General features: G+C 41.1%; 1 protein-coding gene across 3 annotated transcripts in view; it reads left to right on the top strand.

Annotated features, from left to right (window-relative positions):
- The window catches only part of frmd4bb (FERM domain containing 4Bb), a 91,095-nt gene that overhangs the window by 39,143 nt on the left and 34,745 nt on the right, over nucleotides 1-17,207 (top strand). For 2 of the 3 annotated variants that reach the window (XM_039664030.2, XM_039664029.2), the window contains exons 1-4: nucleotides 12,317-12,481; nucleotides 15,492-15,557; nucleotides 15,651-15,745; nucleotides 17,080-17,172. In XM_039664030.2, coding sequence (XP_039519964.2) covers nucleotides 12,332-12,481; nucleotides 15,492-15,557; nucleotides 15,651-15,745; nucleotides 17,080-17,172 — 404 coding nt within the window. In that variant the 5' untranslated portion in view covers nucleotides 12,317-12,331. Of the gene's footprint in view, nucleotides 1-12,316; nucleotides 12,482-15,491; nucleotides 15,558-15,650; nucleotides 15,746-17,079; nucleotides 17,173-17,207 lie in introns of those variants that run through there. The other variant, XM_039664031.2, reaches the window with a different exon arrangement.

Here is a 17,207-nt window from a genome sequence, read left to right as displayed (position 1 = left end):
ACATATTATTTATATTCTGTTATTTATTAGCAGTAGACCGGACAGTATTGACATGTTTTGATGTTGAGTGATCTGAATGTGAAATGCGCTGCCATCAGCTGGAAGCATGTGTAATTACAACATGTAAAGAGGCCTGACAGGATATGAGCTCTGATGGCAGCAGAAGCACTTATAAATAGAAAATTACAAATGTCATAGATAAACATCTAATATCTGCCATGGCAAATATCATCCACGCTTTCAAAATCCTCACAGGTTTATCTTCACAGCCAGCGTCAGTTTTTATTTGAGTGTGCGCAATGTGTTGAGTGCTTTCAAGCTGTCGTATTAAACTCAGCCAGTCATATTTTTATGAAGCTTATGATACCGAAAACCAATAAAGATGGAATAGCTGAAGTGGAGAGATGCAAGTTATTATACCAAAATTGCCCCTCGGTTACTCCAGAACCATTTTCTCTCAAATTAATCCAAACAATGAAATGTATACTTTAGTGTGTAGAGGACAGTCAGTGCAGCTCTTGATGTGTAGATGATTAGGACGCTGAATGGATGTTTATTTGGGGTTTTAATTGATGCCGAGGCGTAATGCTGGTCACATGATCTGTGTGAGTGTGTGTGGGTGTGTGGAAGAGATCTATCAGTTTAACCAGGTTTCTCTGATCTGAAACTGCTCTCTTGCTACGCAACATCTGTAATCTCCCAAGCTAACAAAAATATATTCTAAGAATAAGTTTTTCAGCTTCTAGTATGAATATGTTAGCCTTAAGGTTATGAACAAGTTGATGTGTTCCAAAACAATAGGAAAATTAACATTTAGGAGATATAAGCATTCAAAACGTCTCAGGTTACGACTGTAACCTATGTTCCCTGAGAACAGGGAACGAGACAATACGTCGAATGACGCTATGGGGAACGCCTCAGGCGTGACAGGTGTCTGAAATCAAATATCAACTCACAGTAATCAGGTTGACCGGCGACAGCCCGTGCATCATCAGCTTGAATGATGAGCGCGTCAATCTGGATGTATAAGAAGGGCGCCTTGAAACCGTGACAACATCCTATCGTCTGAAGGGACTGTTGCAGGCAGGCCCCGAGGCATGGCAACGAGACGTATTGTCTCGTTCCCTGTTCTCAGGGAACATAGGTTACAGTCGTAACCTGAGACGTTCCCTTTCGAAGGGAACTCAACAATACGTCGAATGACGCTATGGGGAACGAAATACCCACTCCGCCATGCTGAGGGGAGTGCATGCCGAAAGGCAGTGACAACTGTCAGAACCAGTAATTCCAAGGAACACTGAAATCACTCACCCTATGTTACATCGGGCTGTCAGTGACAGCACTCCCTACCGGTCATAGCCCAAGCTAATGAACCAAGAAAAACCAGAACGTAATAACGTGAGTAAATCAGGGCCAGCTCAAAGGCTTTAGGACCACAACTTCAAAATAGAAGGGGTCCCTTCTAGGGAGTGTGGCTAGGGGGCCAAAGGGACCCCCAGCCAGTCACTATTCAGGAGAACACTCCTCCTGAAATGCCCCCAGGCTGGCCTGGTGATCTGTACTAAGACACACAGTCTGGCCATAGCCTGTCCGTCCAAGACAGAGCCTCTGGAAATTGCCTAGAAAAGGCATCCAAAAACTGAAGGCCCGCGAAGCTGGCGGAAACCATCGAGTTTCGGATCACAGAGACGGGATCCTCCGGAGAGTGTGACTCAACCTCGAACCAATGGGAATCGTACACTCAATCCACGAGTTTCCACCCAGTGCTCGCTTTTGAGCACTGAGGAAGTAAGAGAGGGATCAAAATCAGGAAGGTCAAAGAGACCTAAGACCTGATGACCCCATGTGTGGGGAGCTCCGATACATGAGGGCTCATGTCAGGAAGGCCGTACGTTGTGCGGCCTGAAACCCAACGACCACAGCATGTGGAAGCTCATCCTTCAGGAAAGCCAGAGGCTAGAACCTGACAGACCCACAATGTGGGGCTACCTTCGAAAAAGGTCTAATGAGACCTAAAACCACCAGTTGTGGGAGATAGCTCGAACAAGGGAAGTGCCTGTCGTAATGTATTGCGACAAAGACACATCTAGAGTGGGACCCAAAGTGAAGAACCGGAGTCTGAACCACATAAGAAGGGACCGAAGCATACTGCGCGTGACCCTCACCATAAGAAATGGATTTTGAAAAGTGCACAAGACATCTCGTCGGGTGACTTACCACAATAATAGGTGAAGTATGGGTTTGTGTACTTCACTCTGAATTCAGGAAGGCCTGGTGAGGCCTGTAACCCAGCAACCACAATATGTGGGAGCTCATACCCAGGAAGGCCTGTTGAGGCCTGTAACCTGGCGACCACAGTGTGTGGGAGCTCATGACAAGGAAGGCCTGGTAAGGCCTGTAACCTGGCGACCACATTGGGTGGGAGCTCGTACTCAGGAAGGTCAGTGAGACCCAGCCTGGTGACCACAACCTGTGGGAGCTTACTCCACCAAGTGGAAGCTACTTCTTCCAGAAGTTAGCCAGAGAAGGGCGTCCCTGTAGCCAGTGACAGGACGCCACTTAAAGTGGGACCCAAGGGAAGACCGGGGTCTGAGCCACATAAGAAGGGACCGAAGCATACCACGCGTGACCCTTACCATACAAAATGGATTTTAGAAAGTACACAAGACATCCCGTCATGTGATTTACCACAATAAAAGGTGAAGTAGGGGTTAGTGTACTTCACTCTGAATTCAGAAAGGCCGAACTTGAGGCCTGTAACCTGGCAGCCACAACAAGTGGGAACCCATAATCAGGAAGGCCTGACAAGGCCTAACACCCGATAGTCCCAATGCATGGGGAGCTCACATTCAGGAAGGCCGCTGAGGCCTGCAGCCTGACATGTGAAGACTCACCACTACAACTTAGCGACCACGAAAAGTGGGGGTTTCGCATTCAGGAAGGCCTGGTGAAGCCTGCAACCTGACATGTGACAACTCACAACCAGGAAGGCCAATGAAGCCTGAAGCCTGGTGACCACAGAGTGGGAGCAAAGTGCTCAGGGAAGGTGGTGAGGCTGTAGTCTGGCTACCGCATCATGTGGGAGCCCACATTCAGGAAGGCTGGGTGAGGCCTGTAAACTGACTACCACAGTATGTGGGAACTCATAACCAGGAAGGCCCCTTTGAGGCCTGTAACCTAGCAACCACCATGTGTGGGAGCTCATCACCAGGAAGGCCTGGTGAGGCCTACCTGACCACCACAGTATGTGGGAACTCATAACCAGGAAGGCCCCTTTGAGGCCTGTAACCTAGCGACCACAATGTGTGGGAGCTCATAACCAGGAAGGCCTGGTGAGGCCTGTAACCTGTCGACCACAGTATGTGGGAGCTCATAAACAGGAAGGCCTGGTGAGGCCTGTAACCTGGCGACCACAATGTGTGGGAGCTCATAACCAGGAAGGCCTGGTGAGGCCTTTAACCTGGCGACCACAGTACGTGAGAGCTCGTATCCTGGTGACCACAGTATGTGGGAGCTCATAACCAGGAAGGCCTGGTGAAGCCTGTAAACCAGCGACCACAGCATGTGGGAGCTCATAACCAGGAAGGCCTGGTGAGGCCTGTAACCTGGCGACCACAATAAGTGGGAGCTCATAACCAGGAAGGCCTGGTGAGGCCTGTAACCCGGCAACCACAGTATGGATTCATTAACCTAAATGAATCCACGAGTTTCCACCCAGTGCTCGCTTTTGAGCACTGAGGAAGTAAGAGAGGGATCAAAATCAGGAAGGTCAAAGAGACCTAAGACCTGATGACCCCATGTGTGGGGAGCTCCGATACATGAGGGCTCATGTCAGGAAGGCCGTACGTTGTGCGGCCTGAAACCCAACGACCACAGCATGTGGAAGCTCATCCTTCAGGAAAGCCAGAGGCTAGAACCTGACAGACCCACAATGTGGGGCTACCTTCGAAAAAGGTCTAATGAGACCTAAAACCACCAGTTGTGGGAGATAGCTCGAACAAGGGAAGTGCCTGTCGTAATGTATTGCGACAAAGACACATCTAGAGTGGGACCCAAAGTGAAGAACCGGAGTCTGAACCACATAAGAAGGGACCGAAGCATACTGCGCGTGACCCTCACCATAAGAAATGGATTTTGAAAAGTGCACAAGACATCTCGTCGGGTGACTTACCACAATAATAGGTGAAGTATGGGTTTGTGTACTTCACTCTGAATTCAGGAAGGCCTGGTGAGGCCTGTAACCCAGCAACCACAATATGTGGGAGCTCATACCCAGGAAGGCCTGTTGAGGCCTGTAACCTGGCGACCACAGTGTGTGGGAGCTCATGACCAGGAAGGCCTGGTAAGGCCTGTAACCTGGCGACCACATTGGGTGGGAGCTCGTACTCAGGAAGGTCAGTGAGACCCAGCCTGGTGACCACAACCTGTGGGAGCTTACTCCACCAAGTGGAAGCTACTTCTTCCAGAAGTTAGCCAGAGAAGGGCGTCCCTGTAGCCAGTGACAGGACGCCACTTAAAGTGGGACCCAAGGGAAGACCGGGGTCTGAGCCACATAAGAAGGGACCGAAGCATACCACGCGTGACCCTTACCATACAAAATGGATTTTAGAAAGTACACAAGACATCCCGTCATGTGATTTACCACAATAATAGGTGAAGTAGGGGTTAGTGTACTTCACTCTGAATTCAGAAAGGCCGAACTTGAGGCCTGTAACCTGGCAGCCACAACAAGTGGGAACCCATAATCAGGAAGGCCTGACAAGGCCTAACACCCGATAGTCCCAATGCATGGGGAGCTCACATTCAGGAAGGCCGCTGAGGCCTGCAGCCTGACATGTGAAGACTCACCACTACAACTTAGCGACCACGAAAAGTGGGGGTTACGCATTCAGGAAGGCCTGGTGAAGCCTGCAACCTGACATGTGACAACTCACAACCAGGAAGGCCAATGAAGCCTGAAGCCTGGTGACCACAGAGTGGGAGCAAAGTGCTCAGGGAAGGTGGTGAGGCTGTAGTCTGGCTACCGCATCATGTGGGAGCCCACATTCAGGAAGGCTGGGTGAGGCCTGTAAACTGACTACCACAGTATGTGGGAACTCATAACCAGGAAGGCCTGTCTGAGGCGCGCCCCATAATGTCAACCAGCTCAGCGTACACTGGGCAGGAGGGCTGAAATGATTCGGTCTCAACCAAACTGACATCCTTTTATATATATATATATATATATATATATATATATTACAGCCAACTCCTGCCCTGCCCAAAGAGAACAGTTACAGATTCACCAAAGAGAGAGAGCGCTTATTTTCTCTCTTCTTAGATGTTCAACATTAATCTGTAACTCACCCTCGTCAGCTGGTAGATCATCCGCGAGGTTAACGCCCCTCTCCTGATAATCTGCCAGCTCCATCTGAAAGCTCCACGAGCTCAACCGCCACTGAGCCTCAGCCCGAGCGGGAACCGGAACCGCGGGGTTCAGATGCCGCGCCCACTTCCCTCGAGAAGTGGGTCAGACGAGAGCAGAGAGTTCTGAAAGAAAAACTCTCAGTTCACGCAAAAAACTCCCTCGAGAGCTTCCCGCGAATGCTCTTCTCTCAGGCAGAACACGCACAGATCGTGTGAATCCTCCGGTGTCAAATATCTGGACACAAGTCGGCACACTCGCGCAAAGTGTTTCTCCACGTCTCTGCGCGCTTAATCGTTGATACTATCAAACAGACAAACAGTCCCTGAAGACGAAAAGAATGTTGTCACGGTTTCAAGGCGCCCTTCTTATACATCCAGATTGACGCGCTCATCATTCAGGCTGATGATGCACGGGCTGTTGCCGGTCAACCTGATTACTGTGAGTTGATATTTGATTTCAGACACCTGTCACGCCTGAGGCGTTCCCCATAGCGTCATTCGACGTATTGTTGAGTTCCCTTCGAAAGGGAACTTACAATCTTTCCAGCTTCTATCCAATCAAACGCTCTCTAGAATCTAAAGCTCCGCCCCCTATGCTATAAATACCACTTGGTCAAAGCAACAGTTGACACATCACAGTGCAATATGGGTTAGAGATGCGAGTTCGGTTGCTGTCAAGTACTACTTGGTAAACTAAATGCTATTGGCTATTTGAAAGGGGGAGGGGCCATTCAATATGTTCCGCCTTAGGTTCCTGTTTCAGTGGAAATTACGTCAACGAATCATATAAAGCTGTGTGTTTCTAAGGCACTTCAGTGGGGCTTTAAGGGAACATTCGATTTTAGCATTATGCAAACATTATAGGACCGTTCTTTAACTTTTAACAACATGTTAGACAAATATCCAACTAAACGTTCCATGAACGAAGCATAAATAATTTTTTGTGCTAATGTTATATTCATATAATTGATCTGTGTTGTATTATTTTCATGTTATCACTGCGAAGCTGCTTTGATACAATCTGTATTGTAAAAAGCGCTATATAAATAAATGTGACTTGACTTGACTAATGTTTTAAGAACATTATTAAAGGTGCCATCTTGCACATAAAATCAAATTATATTCCATATTCCATAACAGATGGGGGCAGTATACCTCCAGAAAGTGAGTTGTGCTGCGGCCACGCGCGCTCTCATGTCTTCAAACAACACCAACGAGCGCTTTTTTGCTCTCTCTTTCTCGCACGTATTATTCAAATAATTTGACACGATAGTAAAAGGTTGGAAGACCGCAGTTTCACGTGGAGCATTTGGAGATTTTTTAAATGATGAAGACCGTCTCATAGACGCCTGTCTCAAAAACAAGCTGGTGCATTTCGACGATATGGGAAAATAAAAGCCTGGGCTATTATTTTAAGTTTACGGTATTCGTTTTGTTCATATTACACTTTTATTGTTAGTTTGAATTAATTTGACAGACAGCATTCGCTGATGTTGATCAAGCCATTAGCGCCATTCAGAGCTGCCAACTATCACAAATTCACCGTGAGACACACGCAATTGACACTTATCAAGCAGGTTAGTTAAGCTCTCAGATACTGTCAATTTTATTACGCAATTCGAACAATAAATACCGTTTTGGCGCTTGTACATGTTACACCACAGATGCCTACCGCACACGTGAACCGATCATCTCTACTAGCTAATGGAAAAAGAACATGAACACTGTTGAAATATACAGTATGCTACAACTTACCAAAATGTATTCCTCATGCGTAATGTCGACCAATCATTTTTTGAACTCTTCCATGAACTGAAATGTAGTCGTGGGCTGTATTTTTTTTTTTCAGTATTAATCAGTATTAATTTACTGTCCTCCCGTCTTTGAAACGAAACGTACATACGTTTAGATGTAATTTTATATATAGTTATGTTTATTTAATATAATTTTAAAAAGAAGCATAAACACAACGAGGGGTGTCTGTTTTATCTGTTTTTGTGACTAACGTTTCATTAGTATAACCATGCAGTATAAAATTCAATATAAATTCTCAGTATTGCATTGGACTCTACGATCGGCGGAAGTTATCGAGCATCCTTACACCTTCACCGGAAATACCTCCGTGCATAGAGCCCATTTAGGTTTATATCTCGGCAGCACTATAACTTGTCAGTTTTTTAATGACATCATTGCACTTATTTCTTCTCATTCTTTTGATGCGAGTAGCTCATTTTTTTGATATTTCTACCTCAATTATTACATATGGCACCTTTAAAGACCAGCAGATAACTTTGAACAAACGTTATATTAATGTTACTGGAATAATGTTTGTTCATCACTTTGAAAGAACCTTGCCAGAACGGTGGTCCTTGTTAGCTCTCTCATACACACTCAAAACATCTGAATATTTCTTCTATAATTATGACTAAACTGCTTAAATGATTACTTTTTTGATTAACAGAACTGTCTCTTTAGGAGAAAACTAAAAGAATTTTTTATTTTTTTTTAAATTTGAATTTAATGTTTTATTTACTGTAATACGATTATTTCAGATTTGACAATCAATGAAAAATACATGAATTAAACATGATTTATTTTGATGTGCGGGTGTGTGTGTGTTTGTGTGTGTGTGTATATATATATATATATATATATGAAAATATATTAAGATTAAATATGTAATAGTATTTATACAGACATTTATTGTGTGATTTTTGTCATAAAACAATATCAATAAATATTTACATTATTGAAATTGCATAATATTTTATTATAGTTTCATTTTGATTTTATGTTTTGAGACATTTCTCAAAATATCTTCTATGTTCCACAGATGAAAGTAACAAAATGAGTAAATTAGGACAGAATTTTCATTTTTGATTAACTTTAATCAAAATCAGGATTTACTCTCATGACCAATTATGACAATGCACTTTATTATTTTTTCTGTAAAAATAGTTTATAATAATTCTGAGGATTATTTTCTGAAATGCCAAATTTTCTTAAATTTGTTTTTAAATCGGCATAGATGCATTATTCACTCTCTATGATATCCCACAATCCTGTGTGTGTGGCTTGACAGATTTCTTGCTTTTTATCAACTTATGATTCAGTTTATATTGAGAAATAAGCATTGCAGTCATTAACCACTTGTCTAAAGGTCATCAGATGCGACATTTAGTGCTTCGGAAGTTAGAAAACGTCCCAATTATTGAAAGCATATTGCTTACAGATTTCTAACTCCCACCTTCATTCGTTTTTTGTATGGGTATTTTTATGAGAAATCAGCAGTGTCATTATGTTTTAAGACATTAACACAATGTTGTAGTGTTTCCAGATGAAAGTCTGAGTCTGTTTTTCTGGTTTTCTGCTGGTTTCTTCCTAATAACAGCATTGCATTATGGGCCGCTCAACAGAACAGGCTATAATTTAACATGCTGCACTTTTCCACACACTCCCCTCAGCACGATAAATCCCTCAGTTTAAAAGAATCTGCTAATAAAATGCAATCAAATGGGTGTATTTGGTCCTTGCATGGCCTGATACTCAGAAATATAGGCTAGCAGTTGTTCTTTATTTTCCGTGGCCTGATGAAGTAATGGTGAGTCATGAGGCTGGGTTTACCTCTTCTGTAAAATTTTTCACACAGACATTGTGGCATAACACGTCAAGTCAGTCTTGGAGACGCATTTGCTAGAACAAAGCCGATTGATTTGAACATGTCCTCCCTCGAATCCGAAAAAATTGCGTCCAAAAAAATATTACTGAACATCAAGCCAGATGTGTTGCATTACGAATATATTCCTCAAATACATTGAGTGTTAGCTAAGAAGCTAAAGAGATAAGAGGTTCTTCGTTCTCTGTCTGTCACTCACTTTGACGTAGTGTTGATGTAGTGACACTAGGGGTCACATTTGGGAGCCCCAAACACCTCTGATACTTCAGAAAAAGCCAATGAGAATTTGCACGAGCACGAGCAATAAACTGGTTGCAGTTCACTTAACGGCCACCGGTGTCGCTAACATCAGGGGTTTCTGAATTCGACATATAGCCCCTTTAATTATTATCTTCAAAATGTAAAGGTATTTTTTTTATCTTTTTTTTGTCTTTTTACAAATATCATTAAGCGTTTTTTCTTTTTTTTTTGGTCACATCACAATCTGCAGACTGATCTCATGAAGTAGCGTGTGTATGACACGCCAATTCGTATTTCCATTTTTGGCGTGCTCGCGGAATCACTCGGACGTTAATGGCGTAGACATACACGCATACATGTGGATACACTCGGATAGCTCAAAATGTGTAGAGATAACACGCCACTTGACTCGAAAGTGACGTGTATGTTTACGCAAAAGTCATGATGTCATGTTGCAATCTGATATGACTATTGACACAGAGGGTCTGCTGGTGTCCTCTCTGTGACATTTCCTGTTTTTTTTCTGCCTGTTTTTGTATGTTAGTTGGATGACATAACTTTGTTAGTCTCGGCATGGCTTTTGGCAGTCAAACTATTTAACATTAATAACCAGTGATTTAACATTAATAACAATTTGTTTTTAATTTTTAAATTTGTGGGCGCGTTATTGGTGAAATTTTATGCAGCTGATTCTTGCATCCAAAGATATCAAAATAATCACCAGGGTCACCAACCAAAATGTCCCCAATCACAGACATTTTTGGCCCTGTTATACACCCGGTGGAATGCAGCGCCAAGTGTGAATCTGCGAAGCAAGAGTTTTTTTTGCTAGTTTCAGCCTGACGCAGTTATCATTTTCACGTCCTGTGCCACATTATTCAAATATGAATAATGTGCGCTCATGTGTGGCTGGTCTGAGAACGAGTGTGTGTTCAGGCACATTGTTGGCACGTTGCTATTTTGAAGAACTGAAATAGACTGCACCAGCATTGACCAACTGAAACCTGTGAATGGCCAAGTATTTAATGAGCGTGTTAGTAATATGGACCTATAGGCAGGTGCACAGTGCACGTACACTCAGCTTATAACACACACAGGGATGCGCAACAGCACACAAACAAGCCAAATATTAAAAAATAAAAGGATTACAATGTAAAAGATGAATATTGTGTACATAAAGATATGGTGGAATCTGGCTTGTCCCGTAGATGGTCTGCTTGCGCTTCAACATCACACATGAGCAGAGCCCGTCTCCTCTCTGAAGAAGCGTTCACTCTTTCCGCTTACAAATCCCGCCATAGACCTTATTCAGAGCAGCGCCATGACAGGTATGAAAGTGAGGCTGTGAGGGATAGACTTAACGTGTTTCCAATGGCATCCGCTGTAAAAAGCTGAATAAAGCAGCTAGATTACTTACAATTTTTCACAGCTTACATTGTCGGGAGTTTTTTGTCAACTGACAATTCTTTGAAAGATATTTTTCCAGTGTTTCATGAGAAGAACAATCCGAAAACGCATTAAATAACAATACAGCCCATTGAAGAGATGCAAGTCTACCCCTCACAGCCTCGCTTTCATTCTCATTAAAAATCAAAGATGGCGCTGCCGTGAATAAGGCGTATTTAAAGGAGTAGTTCACTTTTGAAAAAACTTTTGCTGATAATTTACTCACCCCCATGTCATCCAAGATGTCCATGTCATTCTTTCTTCAGTCGAAAAGAAATTACATTTTTGATTAAAACATTCCAGGATTTTTCTTTATATAATGCAAAACGAACAAATCTTTTTCCGAGGGATTCGGTTCATTCACGAACGAATTGATTCGTTCATTTTGATGAACGAGTTCGAACAGGAGTCACAAACGTGCGTCACAGAACAGAGCAAGGCGCGCATGTGAGCTTATAAAACTTAAACTTTGTTATTTATTAAATGAGCGATCGTTTTGCTCCATAAGACCCTTATTCATCGCCTGGAATCGTTTAAAGCCCTTTGAACAGTTTGCAGTTTGCACTGAAAGTGTCTTTTGGACCTTGAACCGTTTGGTTTCCATTGAAGTCCATTATATGGAGAAAATCCTGGTATGTTTCCATCAAAAACCTTGATTTATTTTCGACTGAAGAAAGAATGACGTGGACATCTTGGATGACATGGGGGTGAGTAAATTATCAGCAAAAGTTTTTTCAAAAGTGAACTACTCATTTAGATAGCGAATCCGCCATGGTGCAAGTGCAACTAGCTTTTAAAGTGAATGGGAGATTAGACTCTGATTGGCTATTGCACTTTAAGCCCAAAACACACCCATTACTCATTAAGAGAATAGGGACAACCCTTTTAGATCATGCACCGGGAGCGCCGACCAATTTTCCCCGTCGTTAAACTAGTGAAAGTGGATTCGGACACGCCCTAGACCATGCGCTTAGATCGTTTAAAATAGGGCCCTTAGGATTATGTATATTTTAAAGCTGTATTGGCGTCTTCAAATCCTTCACTTTTTGTCAGGCAGTAAAGCAGGAGCAGCTTCTGGGACACGTGGACAGGCCGCAGAAATCGATGTGGCAGAGCCTGGTTTACTTTTGGAAGCAAAATGGCAGGATTGTGTTTTTTGTGCGTGAGTGTGTGTGTGTGCAAACAAATCTGCCCCTTGAGTCTCCATGTGTGCTCGAAAAAGGACCAGTGAGCTAAAACCGTGGCTGGCAGGGCAGCCCTTATTCCCCACAAACCTCAGCTCTTTCCTCCTCAGCCTGGCCGGCCTCCCAGAGTCTCCGGCTCTAACCTCAGCGCGCACACATGGAAAAGAGAAATCCCCCTTCCATCTTCTCCAGGGGCGCAGCCGAGTCTCCACACTCATGGGGAATGTAGTCGAAACGCATGTCACCTAGTTGTCGATCTTGCACGAGGCAGCAAAGATTAGGAGGTGGTGAAAGAACGGTCTGTCTCGAGTTTGACCCAGGCTAGGTCTGGTTGCGTAAGACGGGGGCGACCCGGGTACCAGCCGGTGGCGGGACAGGCATGGCGTGGGGTTTAGTGTGTGGGGTGGAAGCTCTGCTCAGTTTCATATGGCAGATCGTCCTGTGGATGATCCAGAGGTGTTTTCTGCTGAGGATGCGGTCATGTCAACACTGCCTACAAACCTGCTTCGACCCGGGCCACGTCTATCAGGTACCTAACAGCTTGAGGAGGCTGTGGTGTTTTTGGGATCATTTCAGTCTGGATTGTGTTTGTGCGTCATTTGTGATGGTCTGTTTTTGGATGTTTGAATCTTTTACAATGGAGAATGTTGTTTGCTCTTTAATTTCTTTAGTTTTCTCAGACTTTACAATAAGGTTCATTAGTTATCATAAGTTTTCTTTCTTCGTTAAAATTACCTAAGAATGTACAATACTTCGACAGCATTAATTAATCTTAGTTATTATTAATTAACATTTACTAATACATTGTTAAAATCTAAGGTTGTATCTGTTAACATTAGTTAATGCACTGTGAACTAACATGAACTAACTAACTAACATTAACAAATATTAATAAATATAGTGACACATGTATTGCTCATTGTTAGTTCATGCTAGTTAACTAATATTTACTAATGAAGCTTATTGTAAAGTGTTACCAAGATTTCAAAGTGAAATGCATAATAAACTCGATCTGAAAATGTTTCAGGCTGAATAATCTGATTTATCCATATTTACAGCTCTATATACAAAAATGGTCTTGTTTTGTCTATTTGTATTTCTCTTGAGAAACATCTGAGATGACGTTGATACTTTAATACACAACTGTGAACTTCTTTAAGTGAGAGTTACTTTTTATTAAAATACTTTTTTTCTCTGGCCATGATGAGTCATCATACTGACAATCTGAGATTAGATGTTTTTGTAAGATTGATATATTGTTACTAATATTACTTGTAGGCCTTCTTGGTCACTAAGCAAACTTGATCATATAATGATAGTGTAATTTGTAATGAAACAAAAAGGCGAAAATACCAAATAAAAGCTTTTTTATTAGGATCTTTGGATCCTATTGTACATTGTAATGTCATTGTAAAAGTTCATTTTCTCCAACAAACAGCTCATGCAAACACAAATTACAGGCTTTGAGAAGGGCATTTGAAACTTTTCCAAAATATCAGTCTCATAATGCAATAGCTCTGAGAAAGACAGCACGTATGTTCAGCTCTCCCCAGTGCAAATGAAAGATCTGTGCTATAGTCTACTAATAAAACTTAAAGTGTTATTATCCACGTTTATCGTGGCCAAAGATGAAATCATATTTTGAATCATTTGGAATAGACTTTTACATGAACACCAACAGCTACATGAAATTATACATCAACTCCACCACAGTATATCGTAAACAGAGATTTTTGGTATCGTTTTATAGCACAGTCTCTGTGCTGAGCTGAAAAACAAAGCAATTTTGTGTCGTTTTTGTGGTTATATAAGATTCTACTGGTTTTTAACAGATGTTTTGTCTGTTTTAAAATGTTCTAACAATCACTTTGTCCAACATCTTGATGTTATTTTCAGTGACAGAAAAATAACTAGTTTCTGTTTGGTTCTGCGCACCAAATGTGTGTTTTTCCACAATAATTTGTGTGTGCATGACCTCTGCTATGCAGATACATGGGGAATCTACAGTCCTGGAAAACAACGCCTCTGCTGGTTTAAATGCATCTCATTAAAAACAGATTAAAAGTTTTATTGAATTTGTCACCAAATTGCCCCTGGATTAGCAGCGATACTAAAAAAAGAATACAATGCATATTACTGACATTATGCATAGAGCTGACCTTCATCGCTGTAATGTTCAGCCCTAAATGTTACAGGGTTCTGGAAGAGAAATGTTATGGGGTATTTGTTTGTTTATTATTTTTTATTTATTTTTTGTGGGGTTGGTTGGTTGGTTTTCTGGTTTGTTTGCTTGCTAGGTTGGGCTGCTGGTTGTTTATTTGTTTGTTTGTTTGTTTGCTGGTTGTTTATTTGTTTAGTTGGTTAATTGGCTGTTTGTTTGTTTTTGTTGGTTGGTAGGTTAGTTTTATTGTTCATGTGTTTGCTTATTTGTCTGGTTGTTGTTTTTTCTTGGTTGTTTTGTTTATTTATTTGCTTATTTGTCTGGTTGTTATTTTTTTGTTGATCGGTTGTTTTTGTTTGTTTGATTGGTTGGTTTTCTGGTTTGTTTGTTCGTTTGTTTAATCATTTTTATTTATTTTTTTGGTGGGGTTGGTTGGTTAGTTGGTTTGTTTTCTGATTTGTTTGCTTGCTAGGTTGTTTATTTGTTTGTTTGGTTGGTTAATTGGCTGTTTGTTTTTGTTGCTTGGTAGGTTGTATTGTTTATTTGTTTGTTTGCTGGTTGTTTATTTGTTTGGTTGGTTAATTGGCTGTTTGTTTGTTTTTGTTGGTTGGTAGGTTGGTTGTAATGTTTATTTGTTTGCTTATTTGTCTGGTTGTTTTTTGGTTGGTTGTTTTGTTTATTTATTTGCTTATTTGTCTGGTTGTTCGTTTGTTTTGTTGATTGGATGTTTTGTTTGTTTGATTGGTTGGTTTTCAGGTTTGTTTGTTTGCTTGCTAGTTTGGGTGACTGGTTGTGTGTTTGTTTGTTTATTTGTTTGTTTTATGACTTATTTGTTTGCTTGGTTGATTGGCTATTTGTTTGTTTGGTTGTTTGTTCAGTAGATTTTGGTTGTCTGGTTTGTTTTTTGGTTTTTGTTTTTTTCTCCTTGTTGATTGTTTGGTTGGTTGATTGGTATATTGGTTGGTTGGTTGTTTTGTTTGTATGGTTGTTTATTTGGTTGTTGTTTTGGTTGGTTCTTTTTGTTTGTTTGTTTGTTTGTTTGGTAGGTTGTCTGGCTGGCTGTCTGGATTCCAAACTTGATAATAATGTAGTTTAATCATTTGAATTTGAAAATATAAATAACAATGTCCAGCACTAATGCTTAAATTAAAATAGTGCTAGTGAAATTTCAGCATTAGGACTTGAGAATTAACCAGCCATTTGCAGAAATGTCTCAACTCCATCTCAATATGCTGACACAGATTCTTTCTAAGTGATTTATACATCTGGTTTTGATGAGATGTTATTATGTGAAAATCTATGAAATGTTCAGTGTGTCACTATAGTGAGGAGAGAACAGTTCAGTGTCCATCATCTGACGTCATAACTGTGTCCACAGATGACCGAGGGACGCCTCTGCCAGGTGCAGCTCCTGGACGACAGAAAGCTGGAGATGTTGGTCCAGGTATAATGTCTTACACGTCCCACTCAAGGGTAATGGAGCTCAGTAAACCTCCCTGTCTCACCATTATATTGATCAATGGATTTTCTCTCGCAGCCGAAGCTGTTGTCTCGTGAACTCTTGGATTTGGTCTCATCGCATTTTAACCTTAAGGAGAAGGAATACTTTGGGTTCACCTATGTGGATGACACGTGAGTGCCTCTCTTTATTGATAGTATCTACAGGGATGCATTGTTCCCATGGAACGTTTGGAAAAATATAGCTTTATGAAAACATAAAGGATGAAAGGATATGTCAAACCTGAATTTAAATGGATAGATCACCTAAAAATGTCAATTCTTTCATTAATTACTCACTGCTCTATGTGGATTCATTTTACAGTGTCTTTGGTGGAATGGACTTTCAATGGAGAGACTTATTTATTAAAAATATCTTAATTTAAGTTTCAAAGAGGGACAAAAGTCGTATGGGTTTTGGAACAACATGAGGACAAGTAAATGATTCATGGTTCTAAATTATATTTATGCAGTAGTTATTATACATGTACTGTATTCACTTCATGGACCTGAAAATTGAATTTCCAATTTAAATGGAGATAGACCTTGAGTGCTTTGGAGCAAAACACCAAAACACGTTTTACTCTAAAACTGTGCTAAAATCAAAACAATAAATCTTAACAAGGTGTGCTCCAAATTTGAGGTTGATTTGATTTGTTTGGTCGCAGTACCAAAAGTTTCCAATAGATTAAATTTGTCTCCCATTCATTTCCAATGCGGTCATTTTTGACTATGAACAATACAAGTGTTTCTATTTTTTAAACCTTTTCAATCATACAGAAAGTGCCGAAACCTTGACACAAATTACATACAGTACCATTCCGAAGAAATAAAAAAAAATTATACGAAAAAGTAGGATAAAATCAGTGGGATAAAAGTGGAATGCTAAAAAATATTTTTTTTTCTCTTAATACTGCTGTTTTTCACAGATTACATCAGTTTCCCTTACAAAAAATACTGTTGTGGTACCATAATATAGTATTGTTTTACATGGTAATACCATTTTACTTTAATATATGCATTGACACTGAATAATTACCATATTCATATACCATGGTATTTACAGTACATGGTAATTCAAAGAATGCCAACTGTACTGTGATACATATGGGAGGGAAACAAATACAGTATGATCGAGGTACCATGATCAAAAAACCATTAATACTATGGCACTGTTATGTTACTGTTATTATTCTAAAATGTCATCCTCCTCTCTTTTTACTCCCAAACTTAAATTTAAAGGTTGTACAAACAAGTCACTAATGTGTTTGACCAGTTCAGAAACACTATTTATGTATAGCCTAACAGTGTCTCAGTCATCACTATGGCAAAATCTGCTCAGTTGAGTCCTGTTGAAGTCGTCTCTGTGCAGATGATTTTCATATATTAGTGCTAAATTGCAGAGCGTTTGCTGTTTGAATAAGAATTTCGGATCGCACATTTGAGCCAGATTAACTTTCCTCTTCCAGTGGTCAGTGCAAATGGTTGCAGCTGGACCGCAGAGTGCTGGAACACGACTTCTCCAAGAAATCAGGGCCTATTGCTCTTCAGTTCCTGGTGAGGTATGTGATCGCTACCTCATGATGTCTTAAGTCAC

Source organism: Pimephales promelas, chromosome 20 (genome assembly GCF_988280905.1).
Source record: "Pimephales promelas chromosome 20, fPimPro1.hap1.1, whole genome shotgun sequence".
Lineage (NCBI taxonomy): Eukaryota > Metazoa > Chordata > Actinopteri > Cypriniformes > Leuciscidae > Pimephales > Pimephales promelas.
Note: the sequence above shows the minus strand (reverse complement) of the source record. Positions and strands in the feature narration are given on the sequence as shown.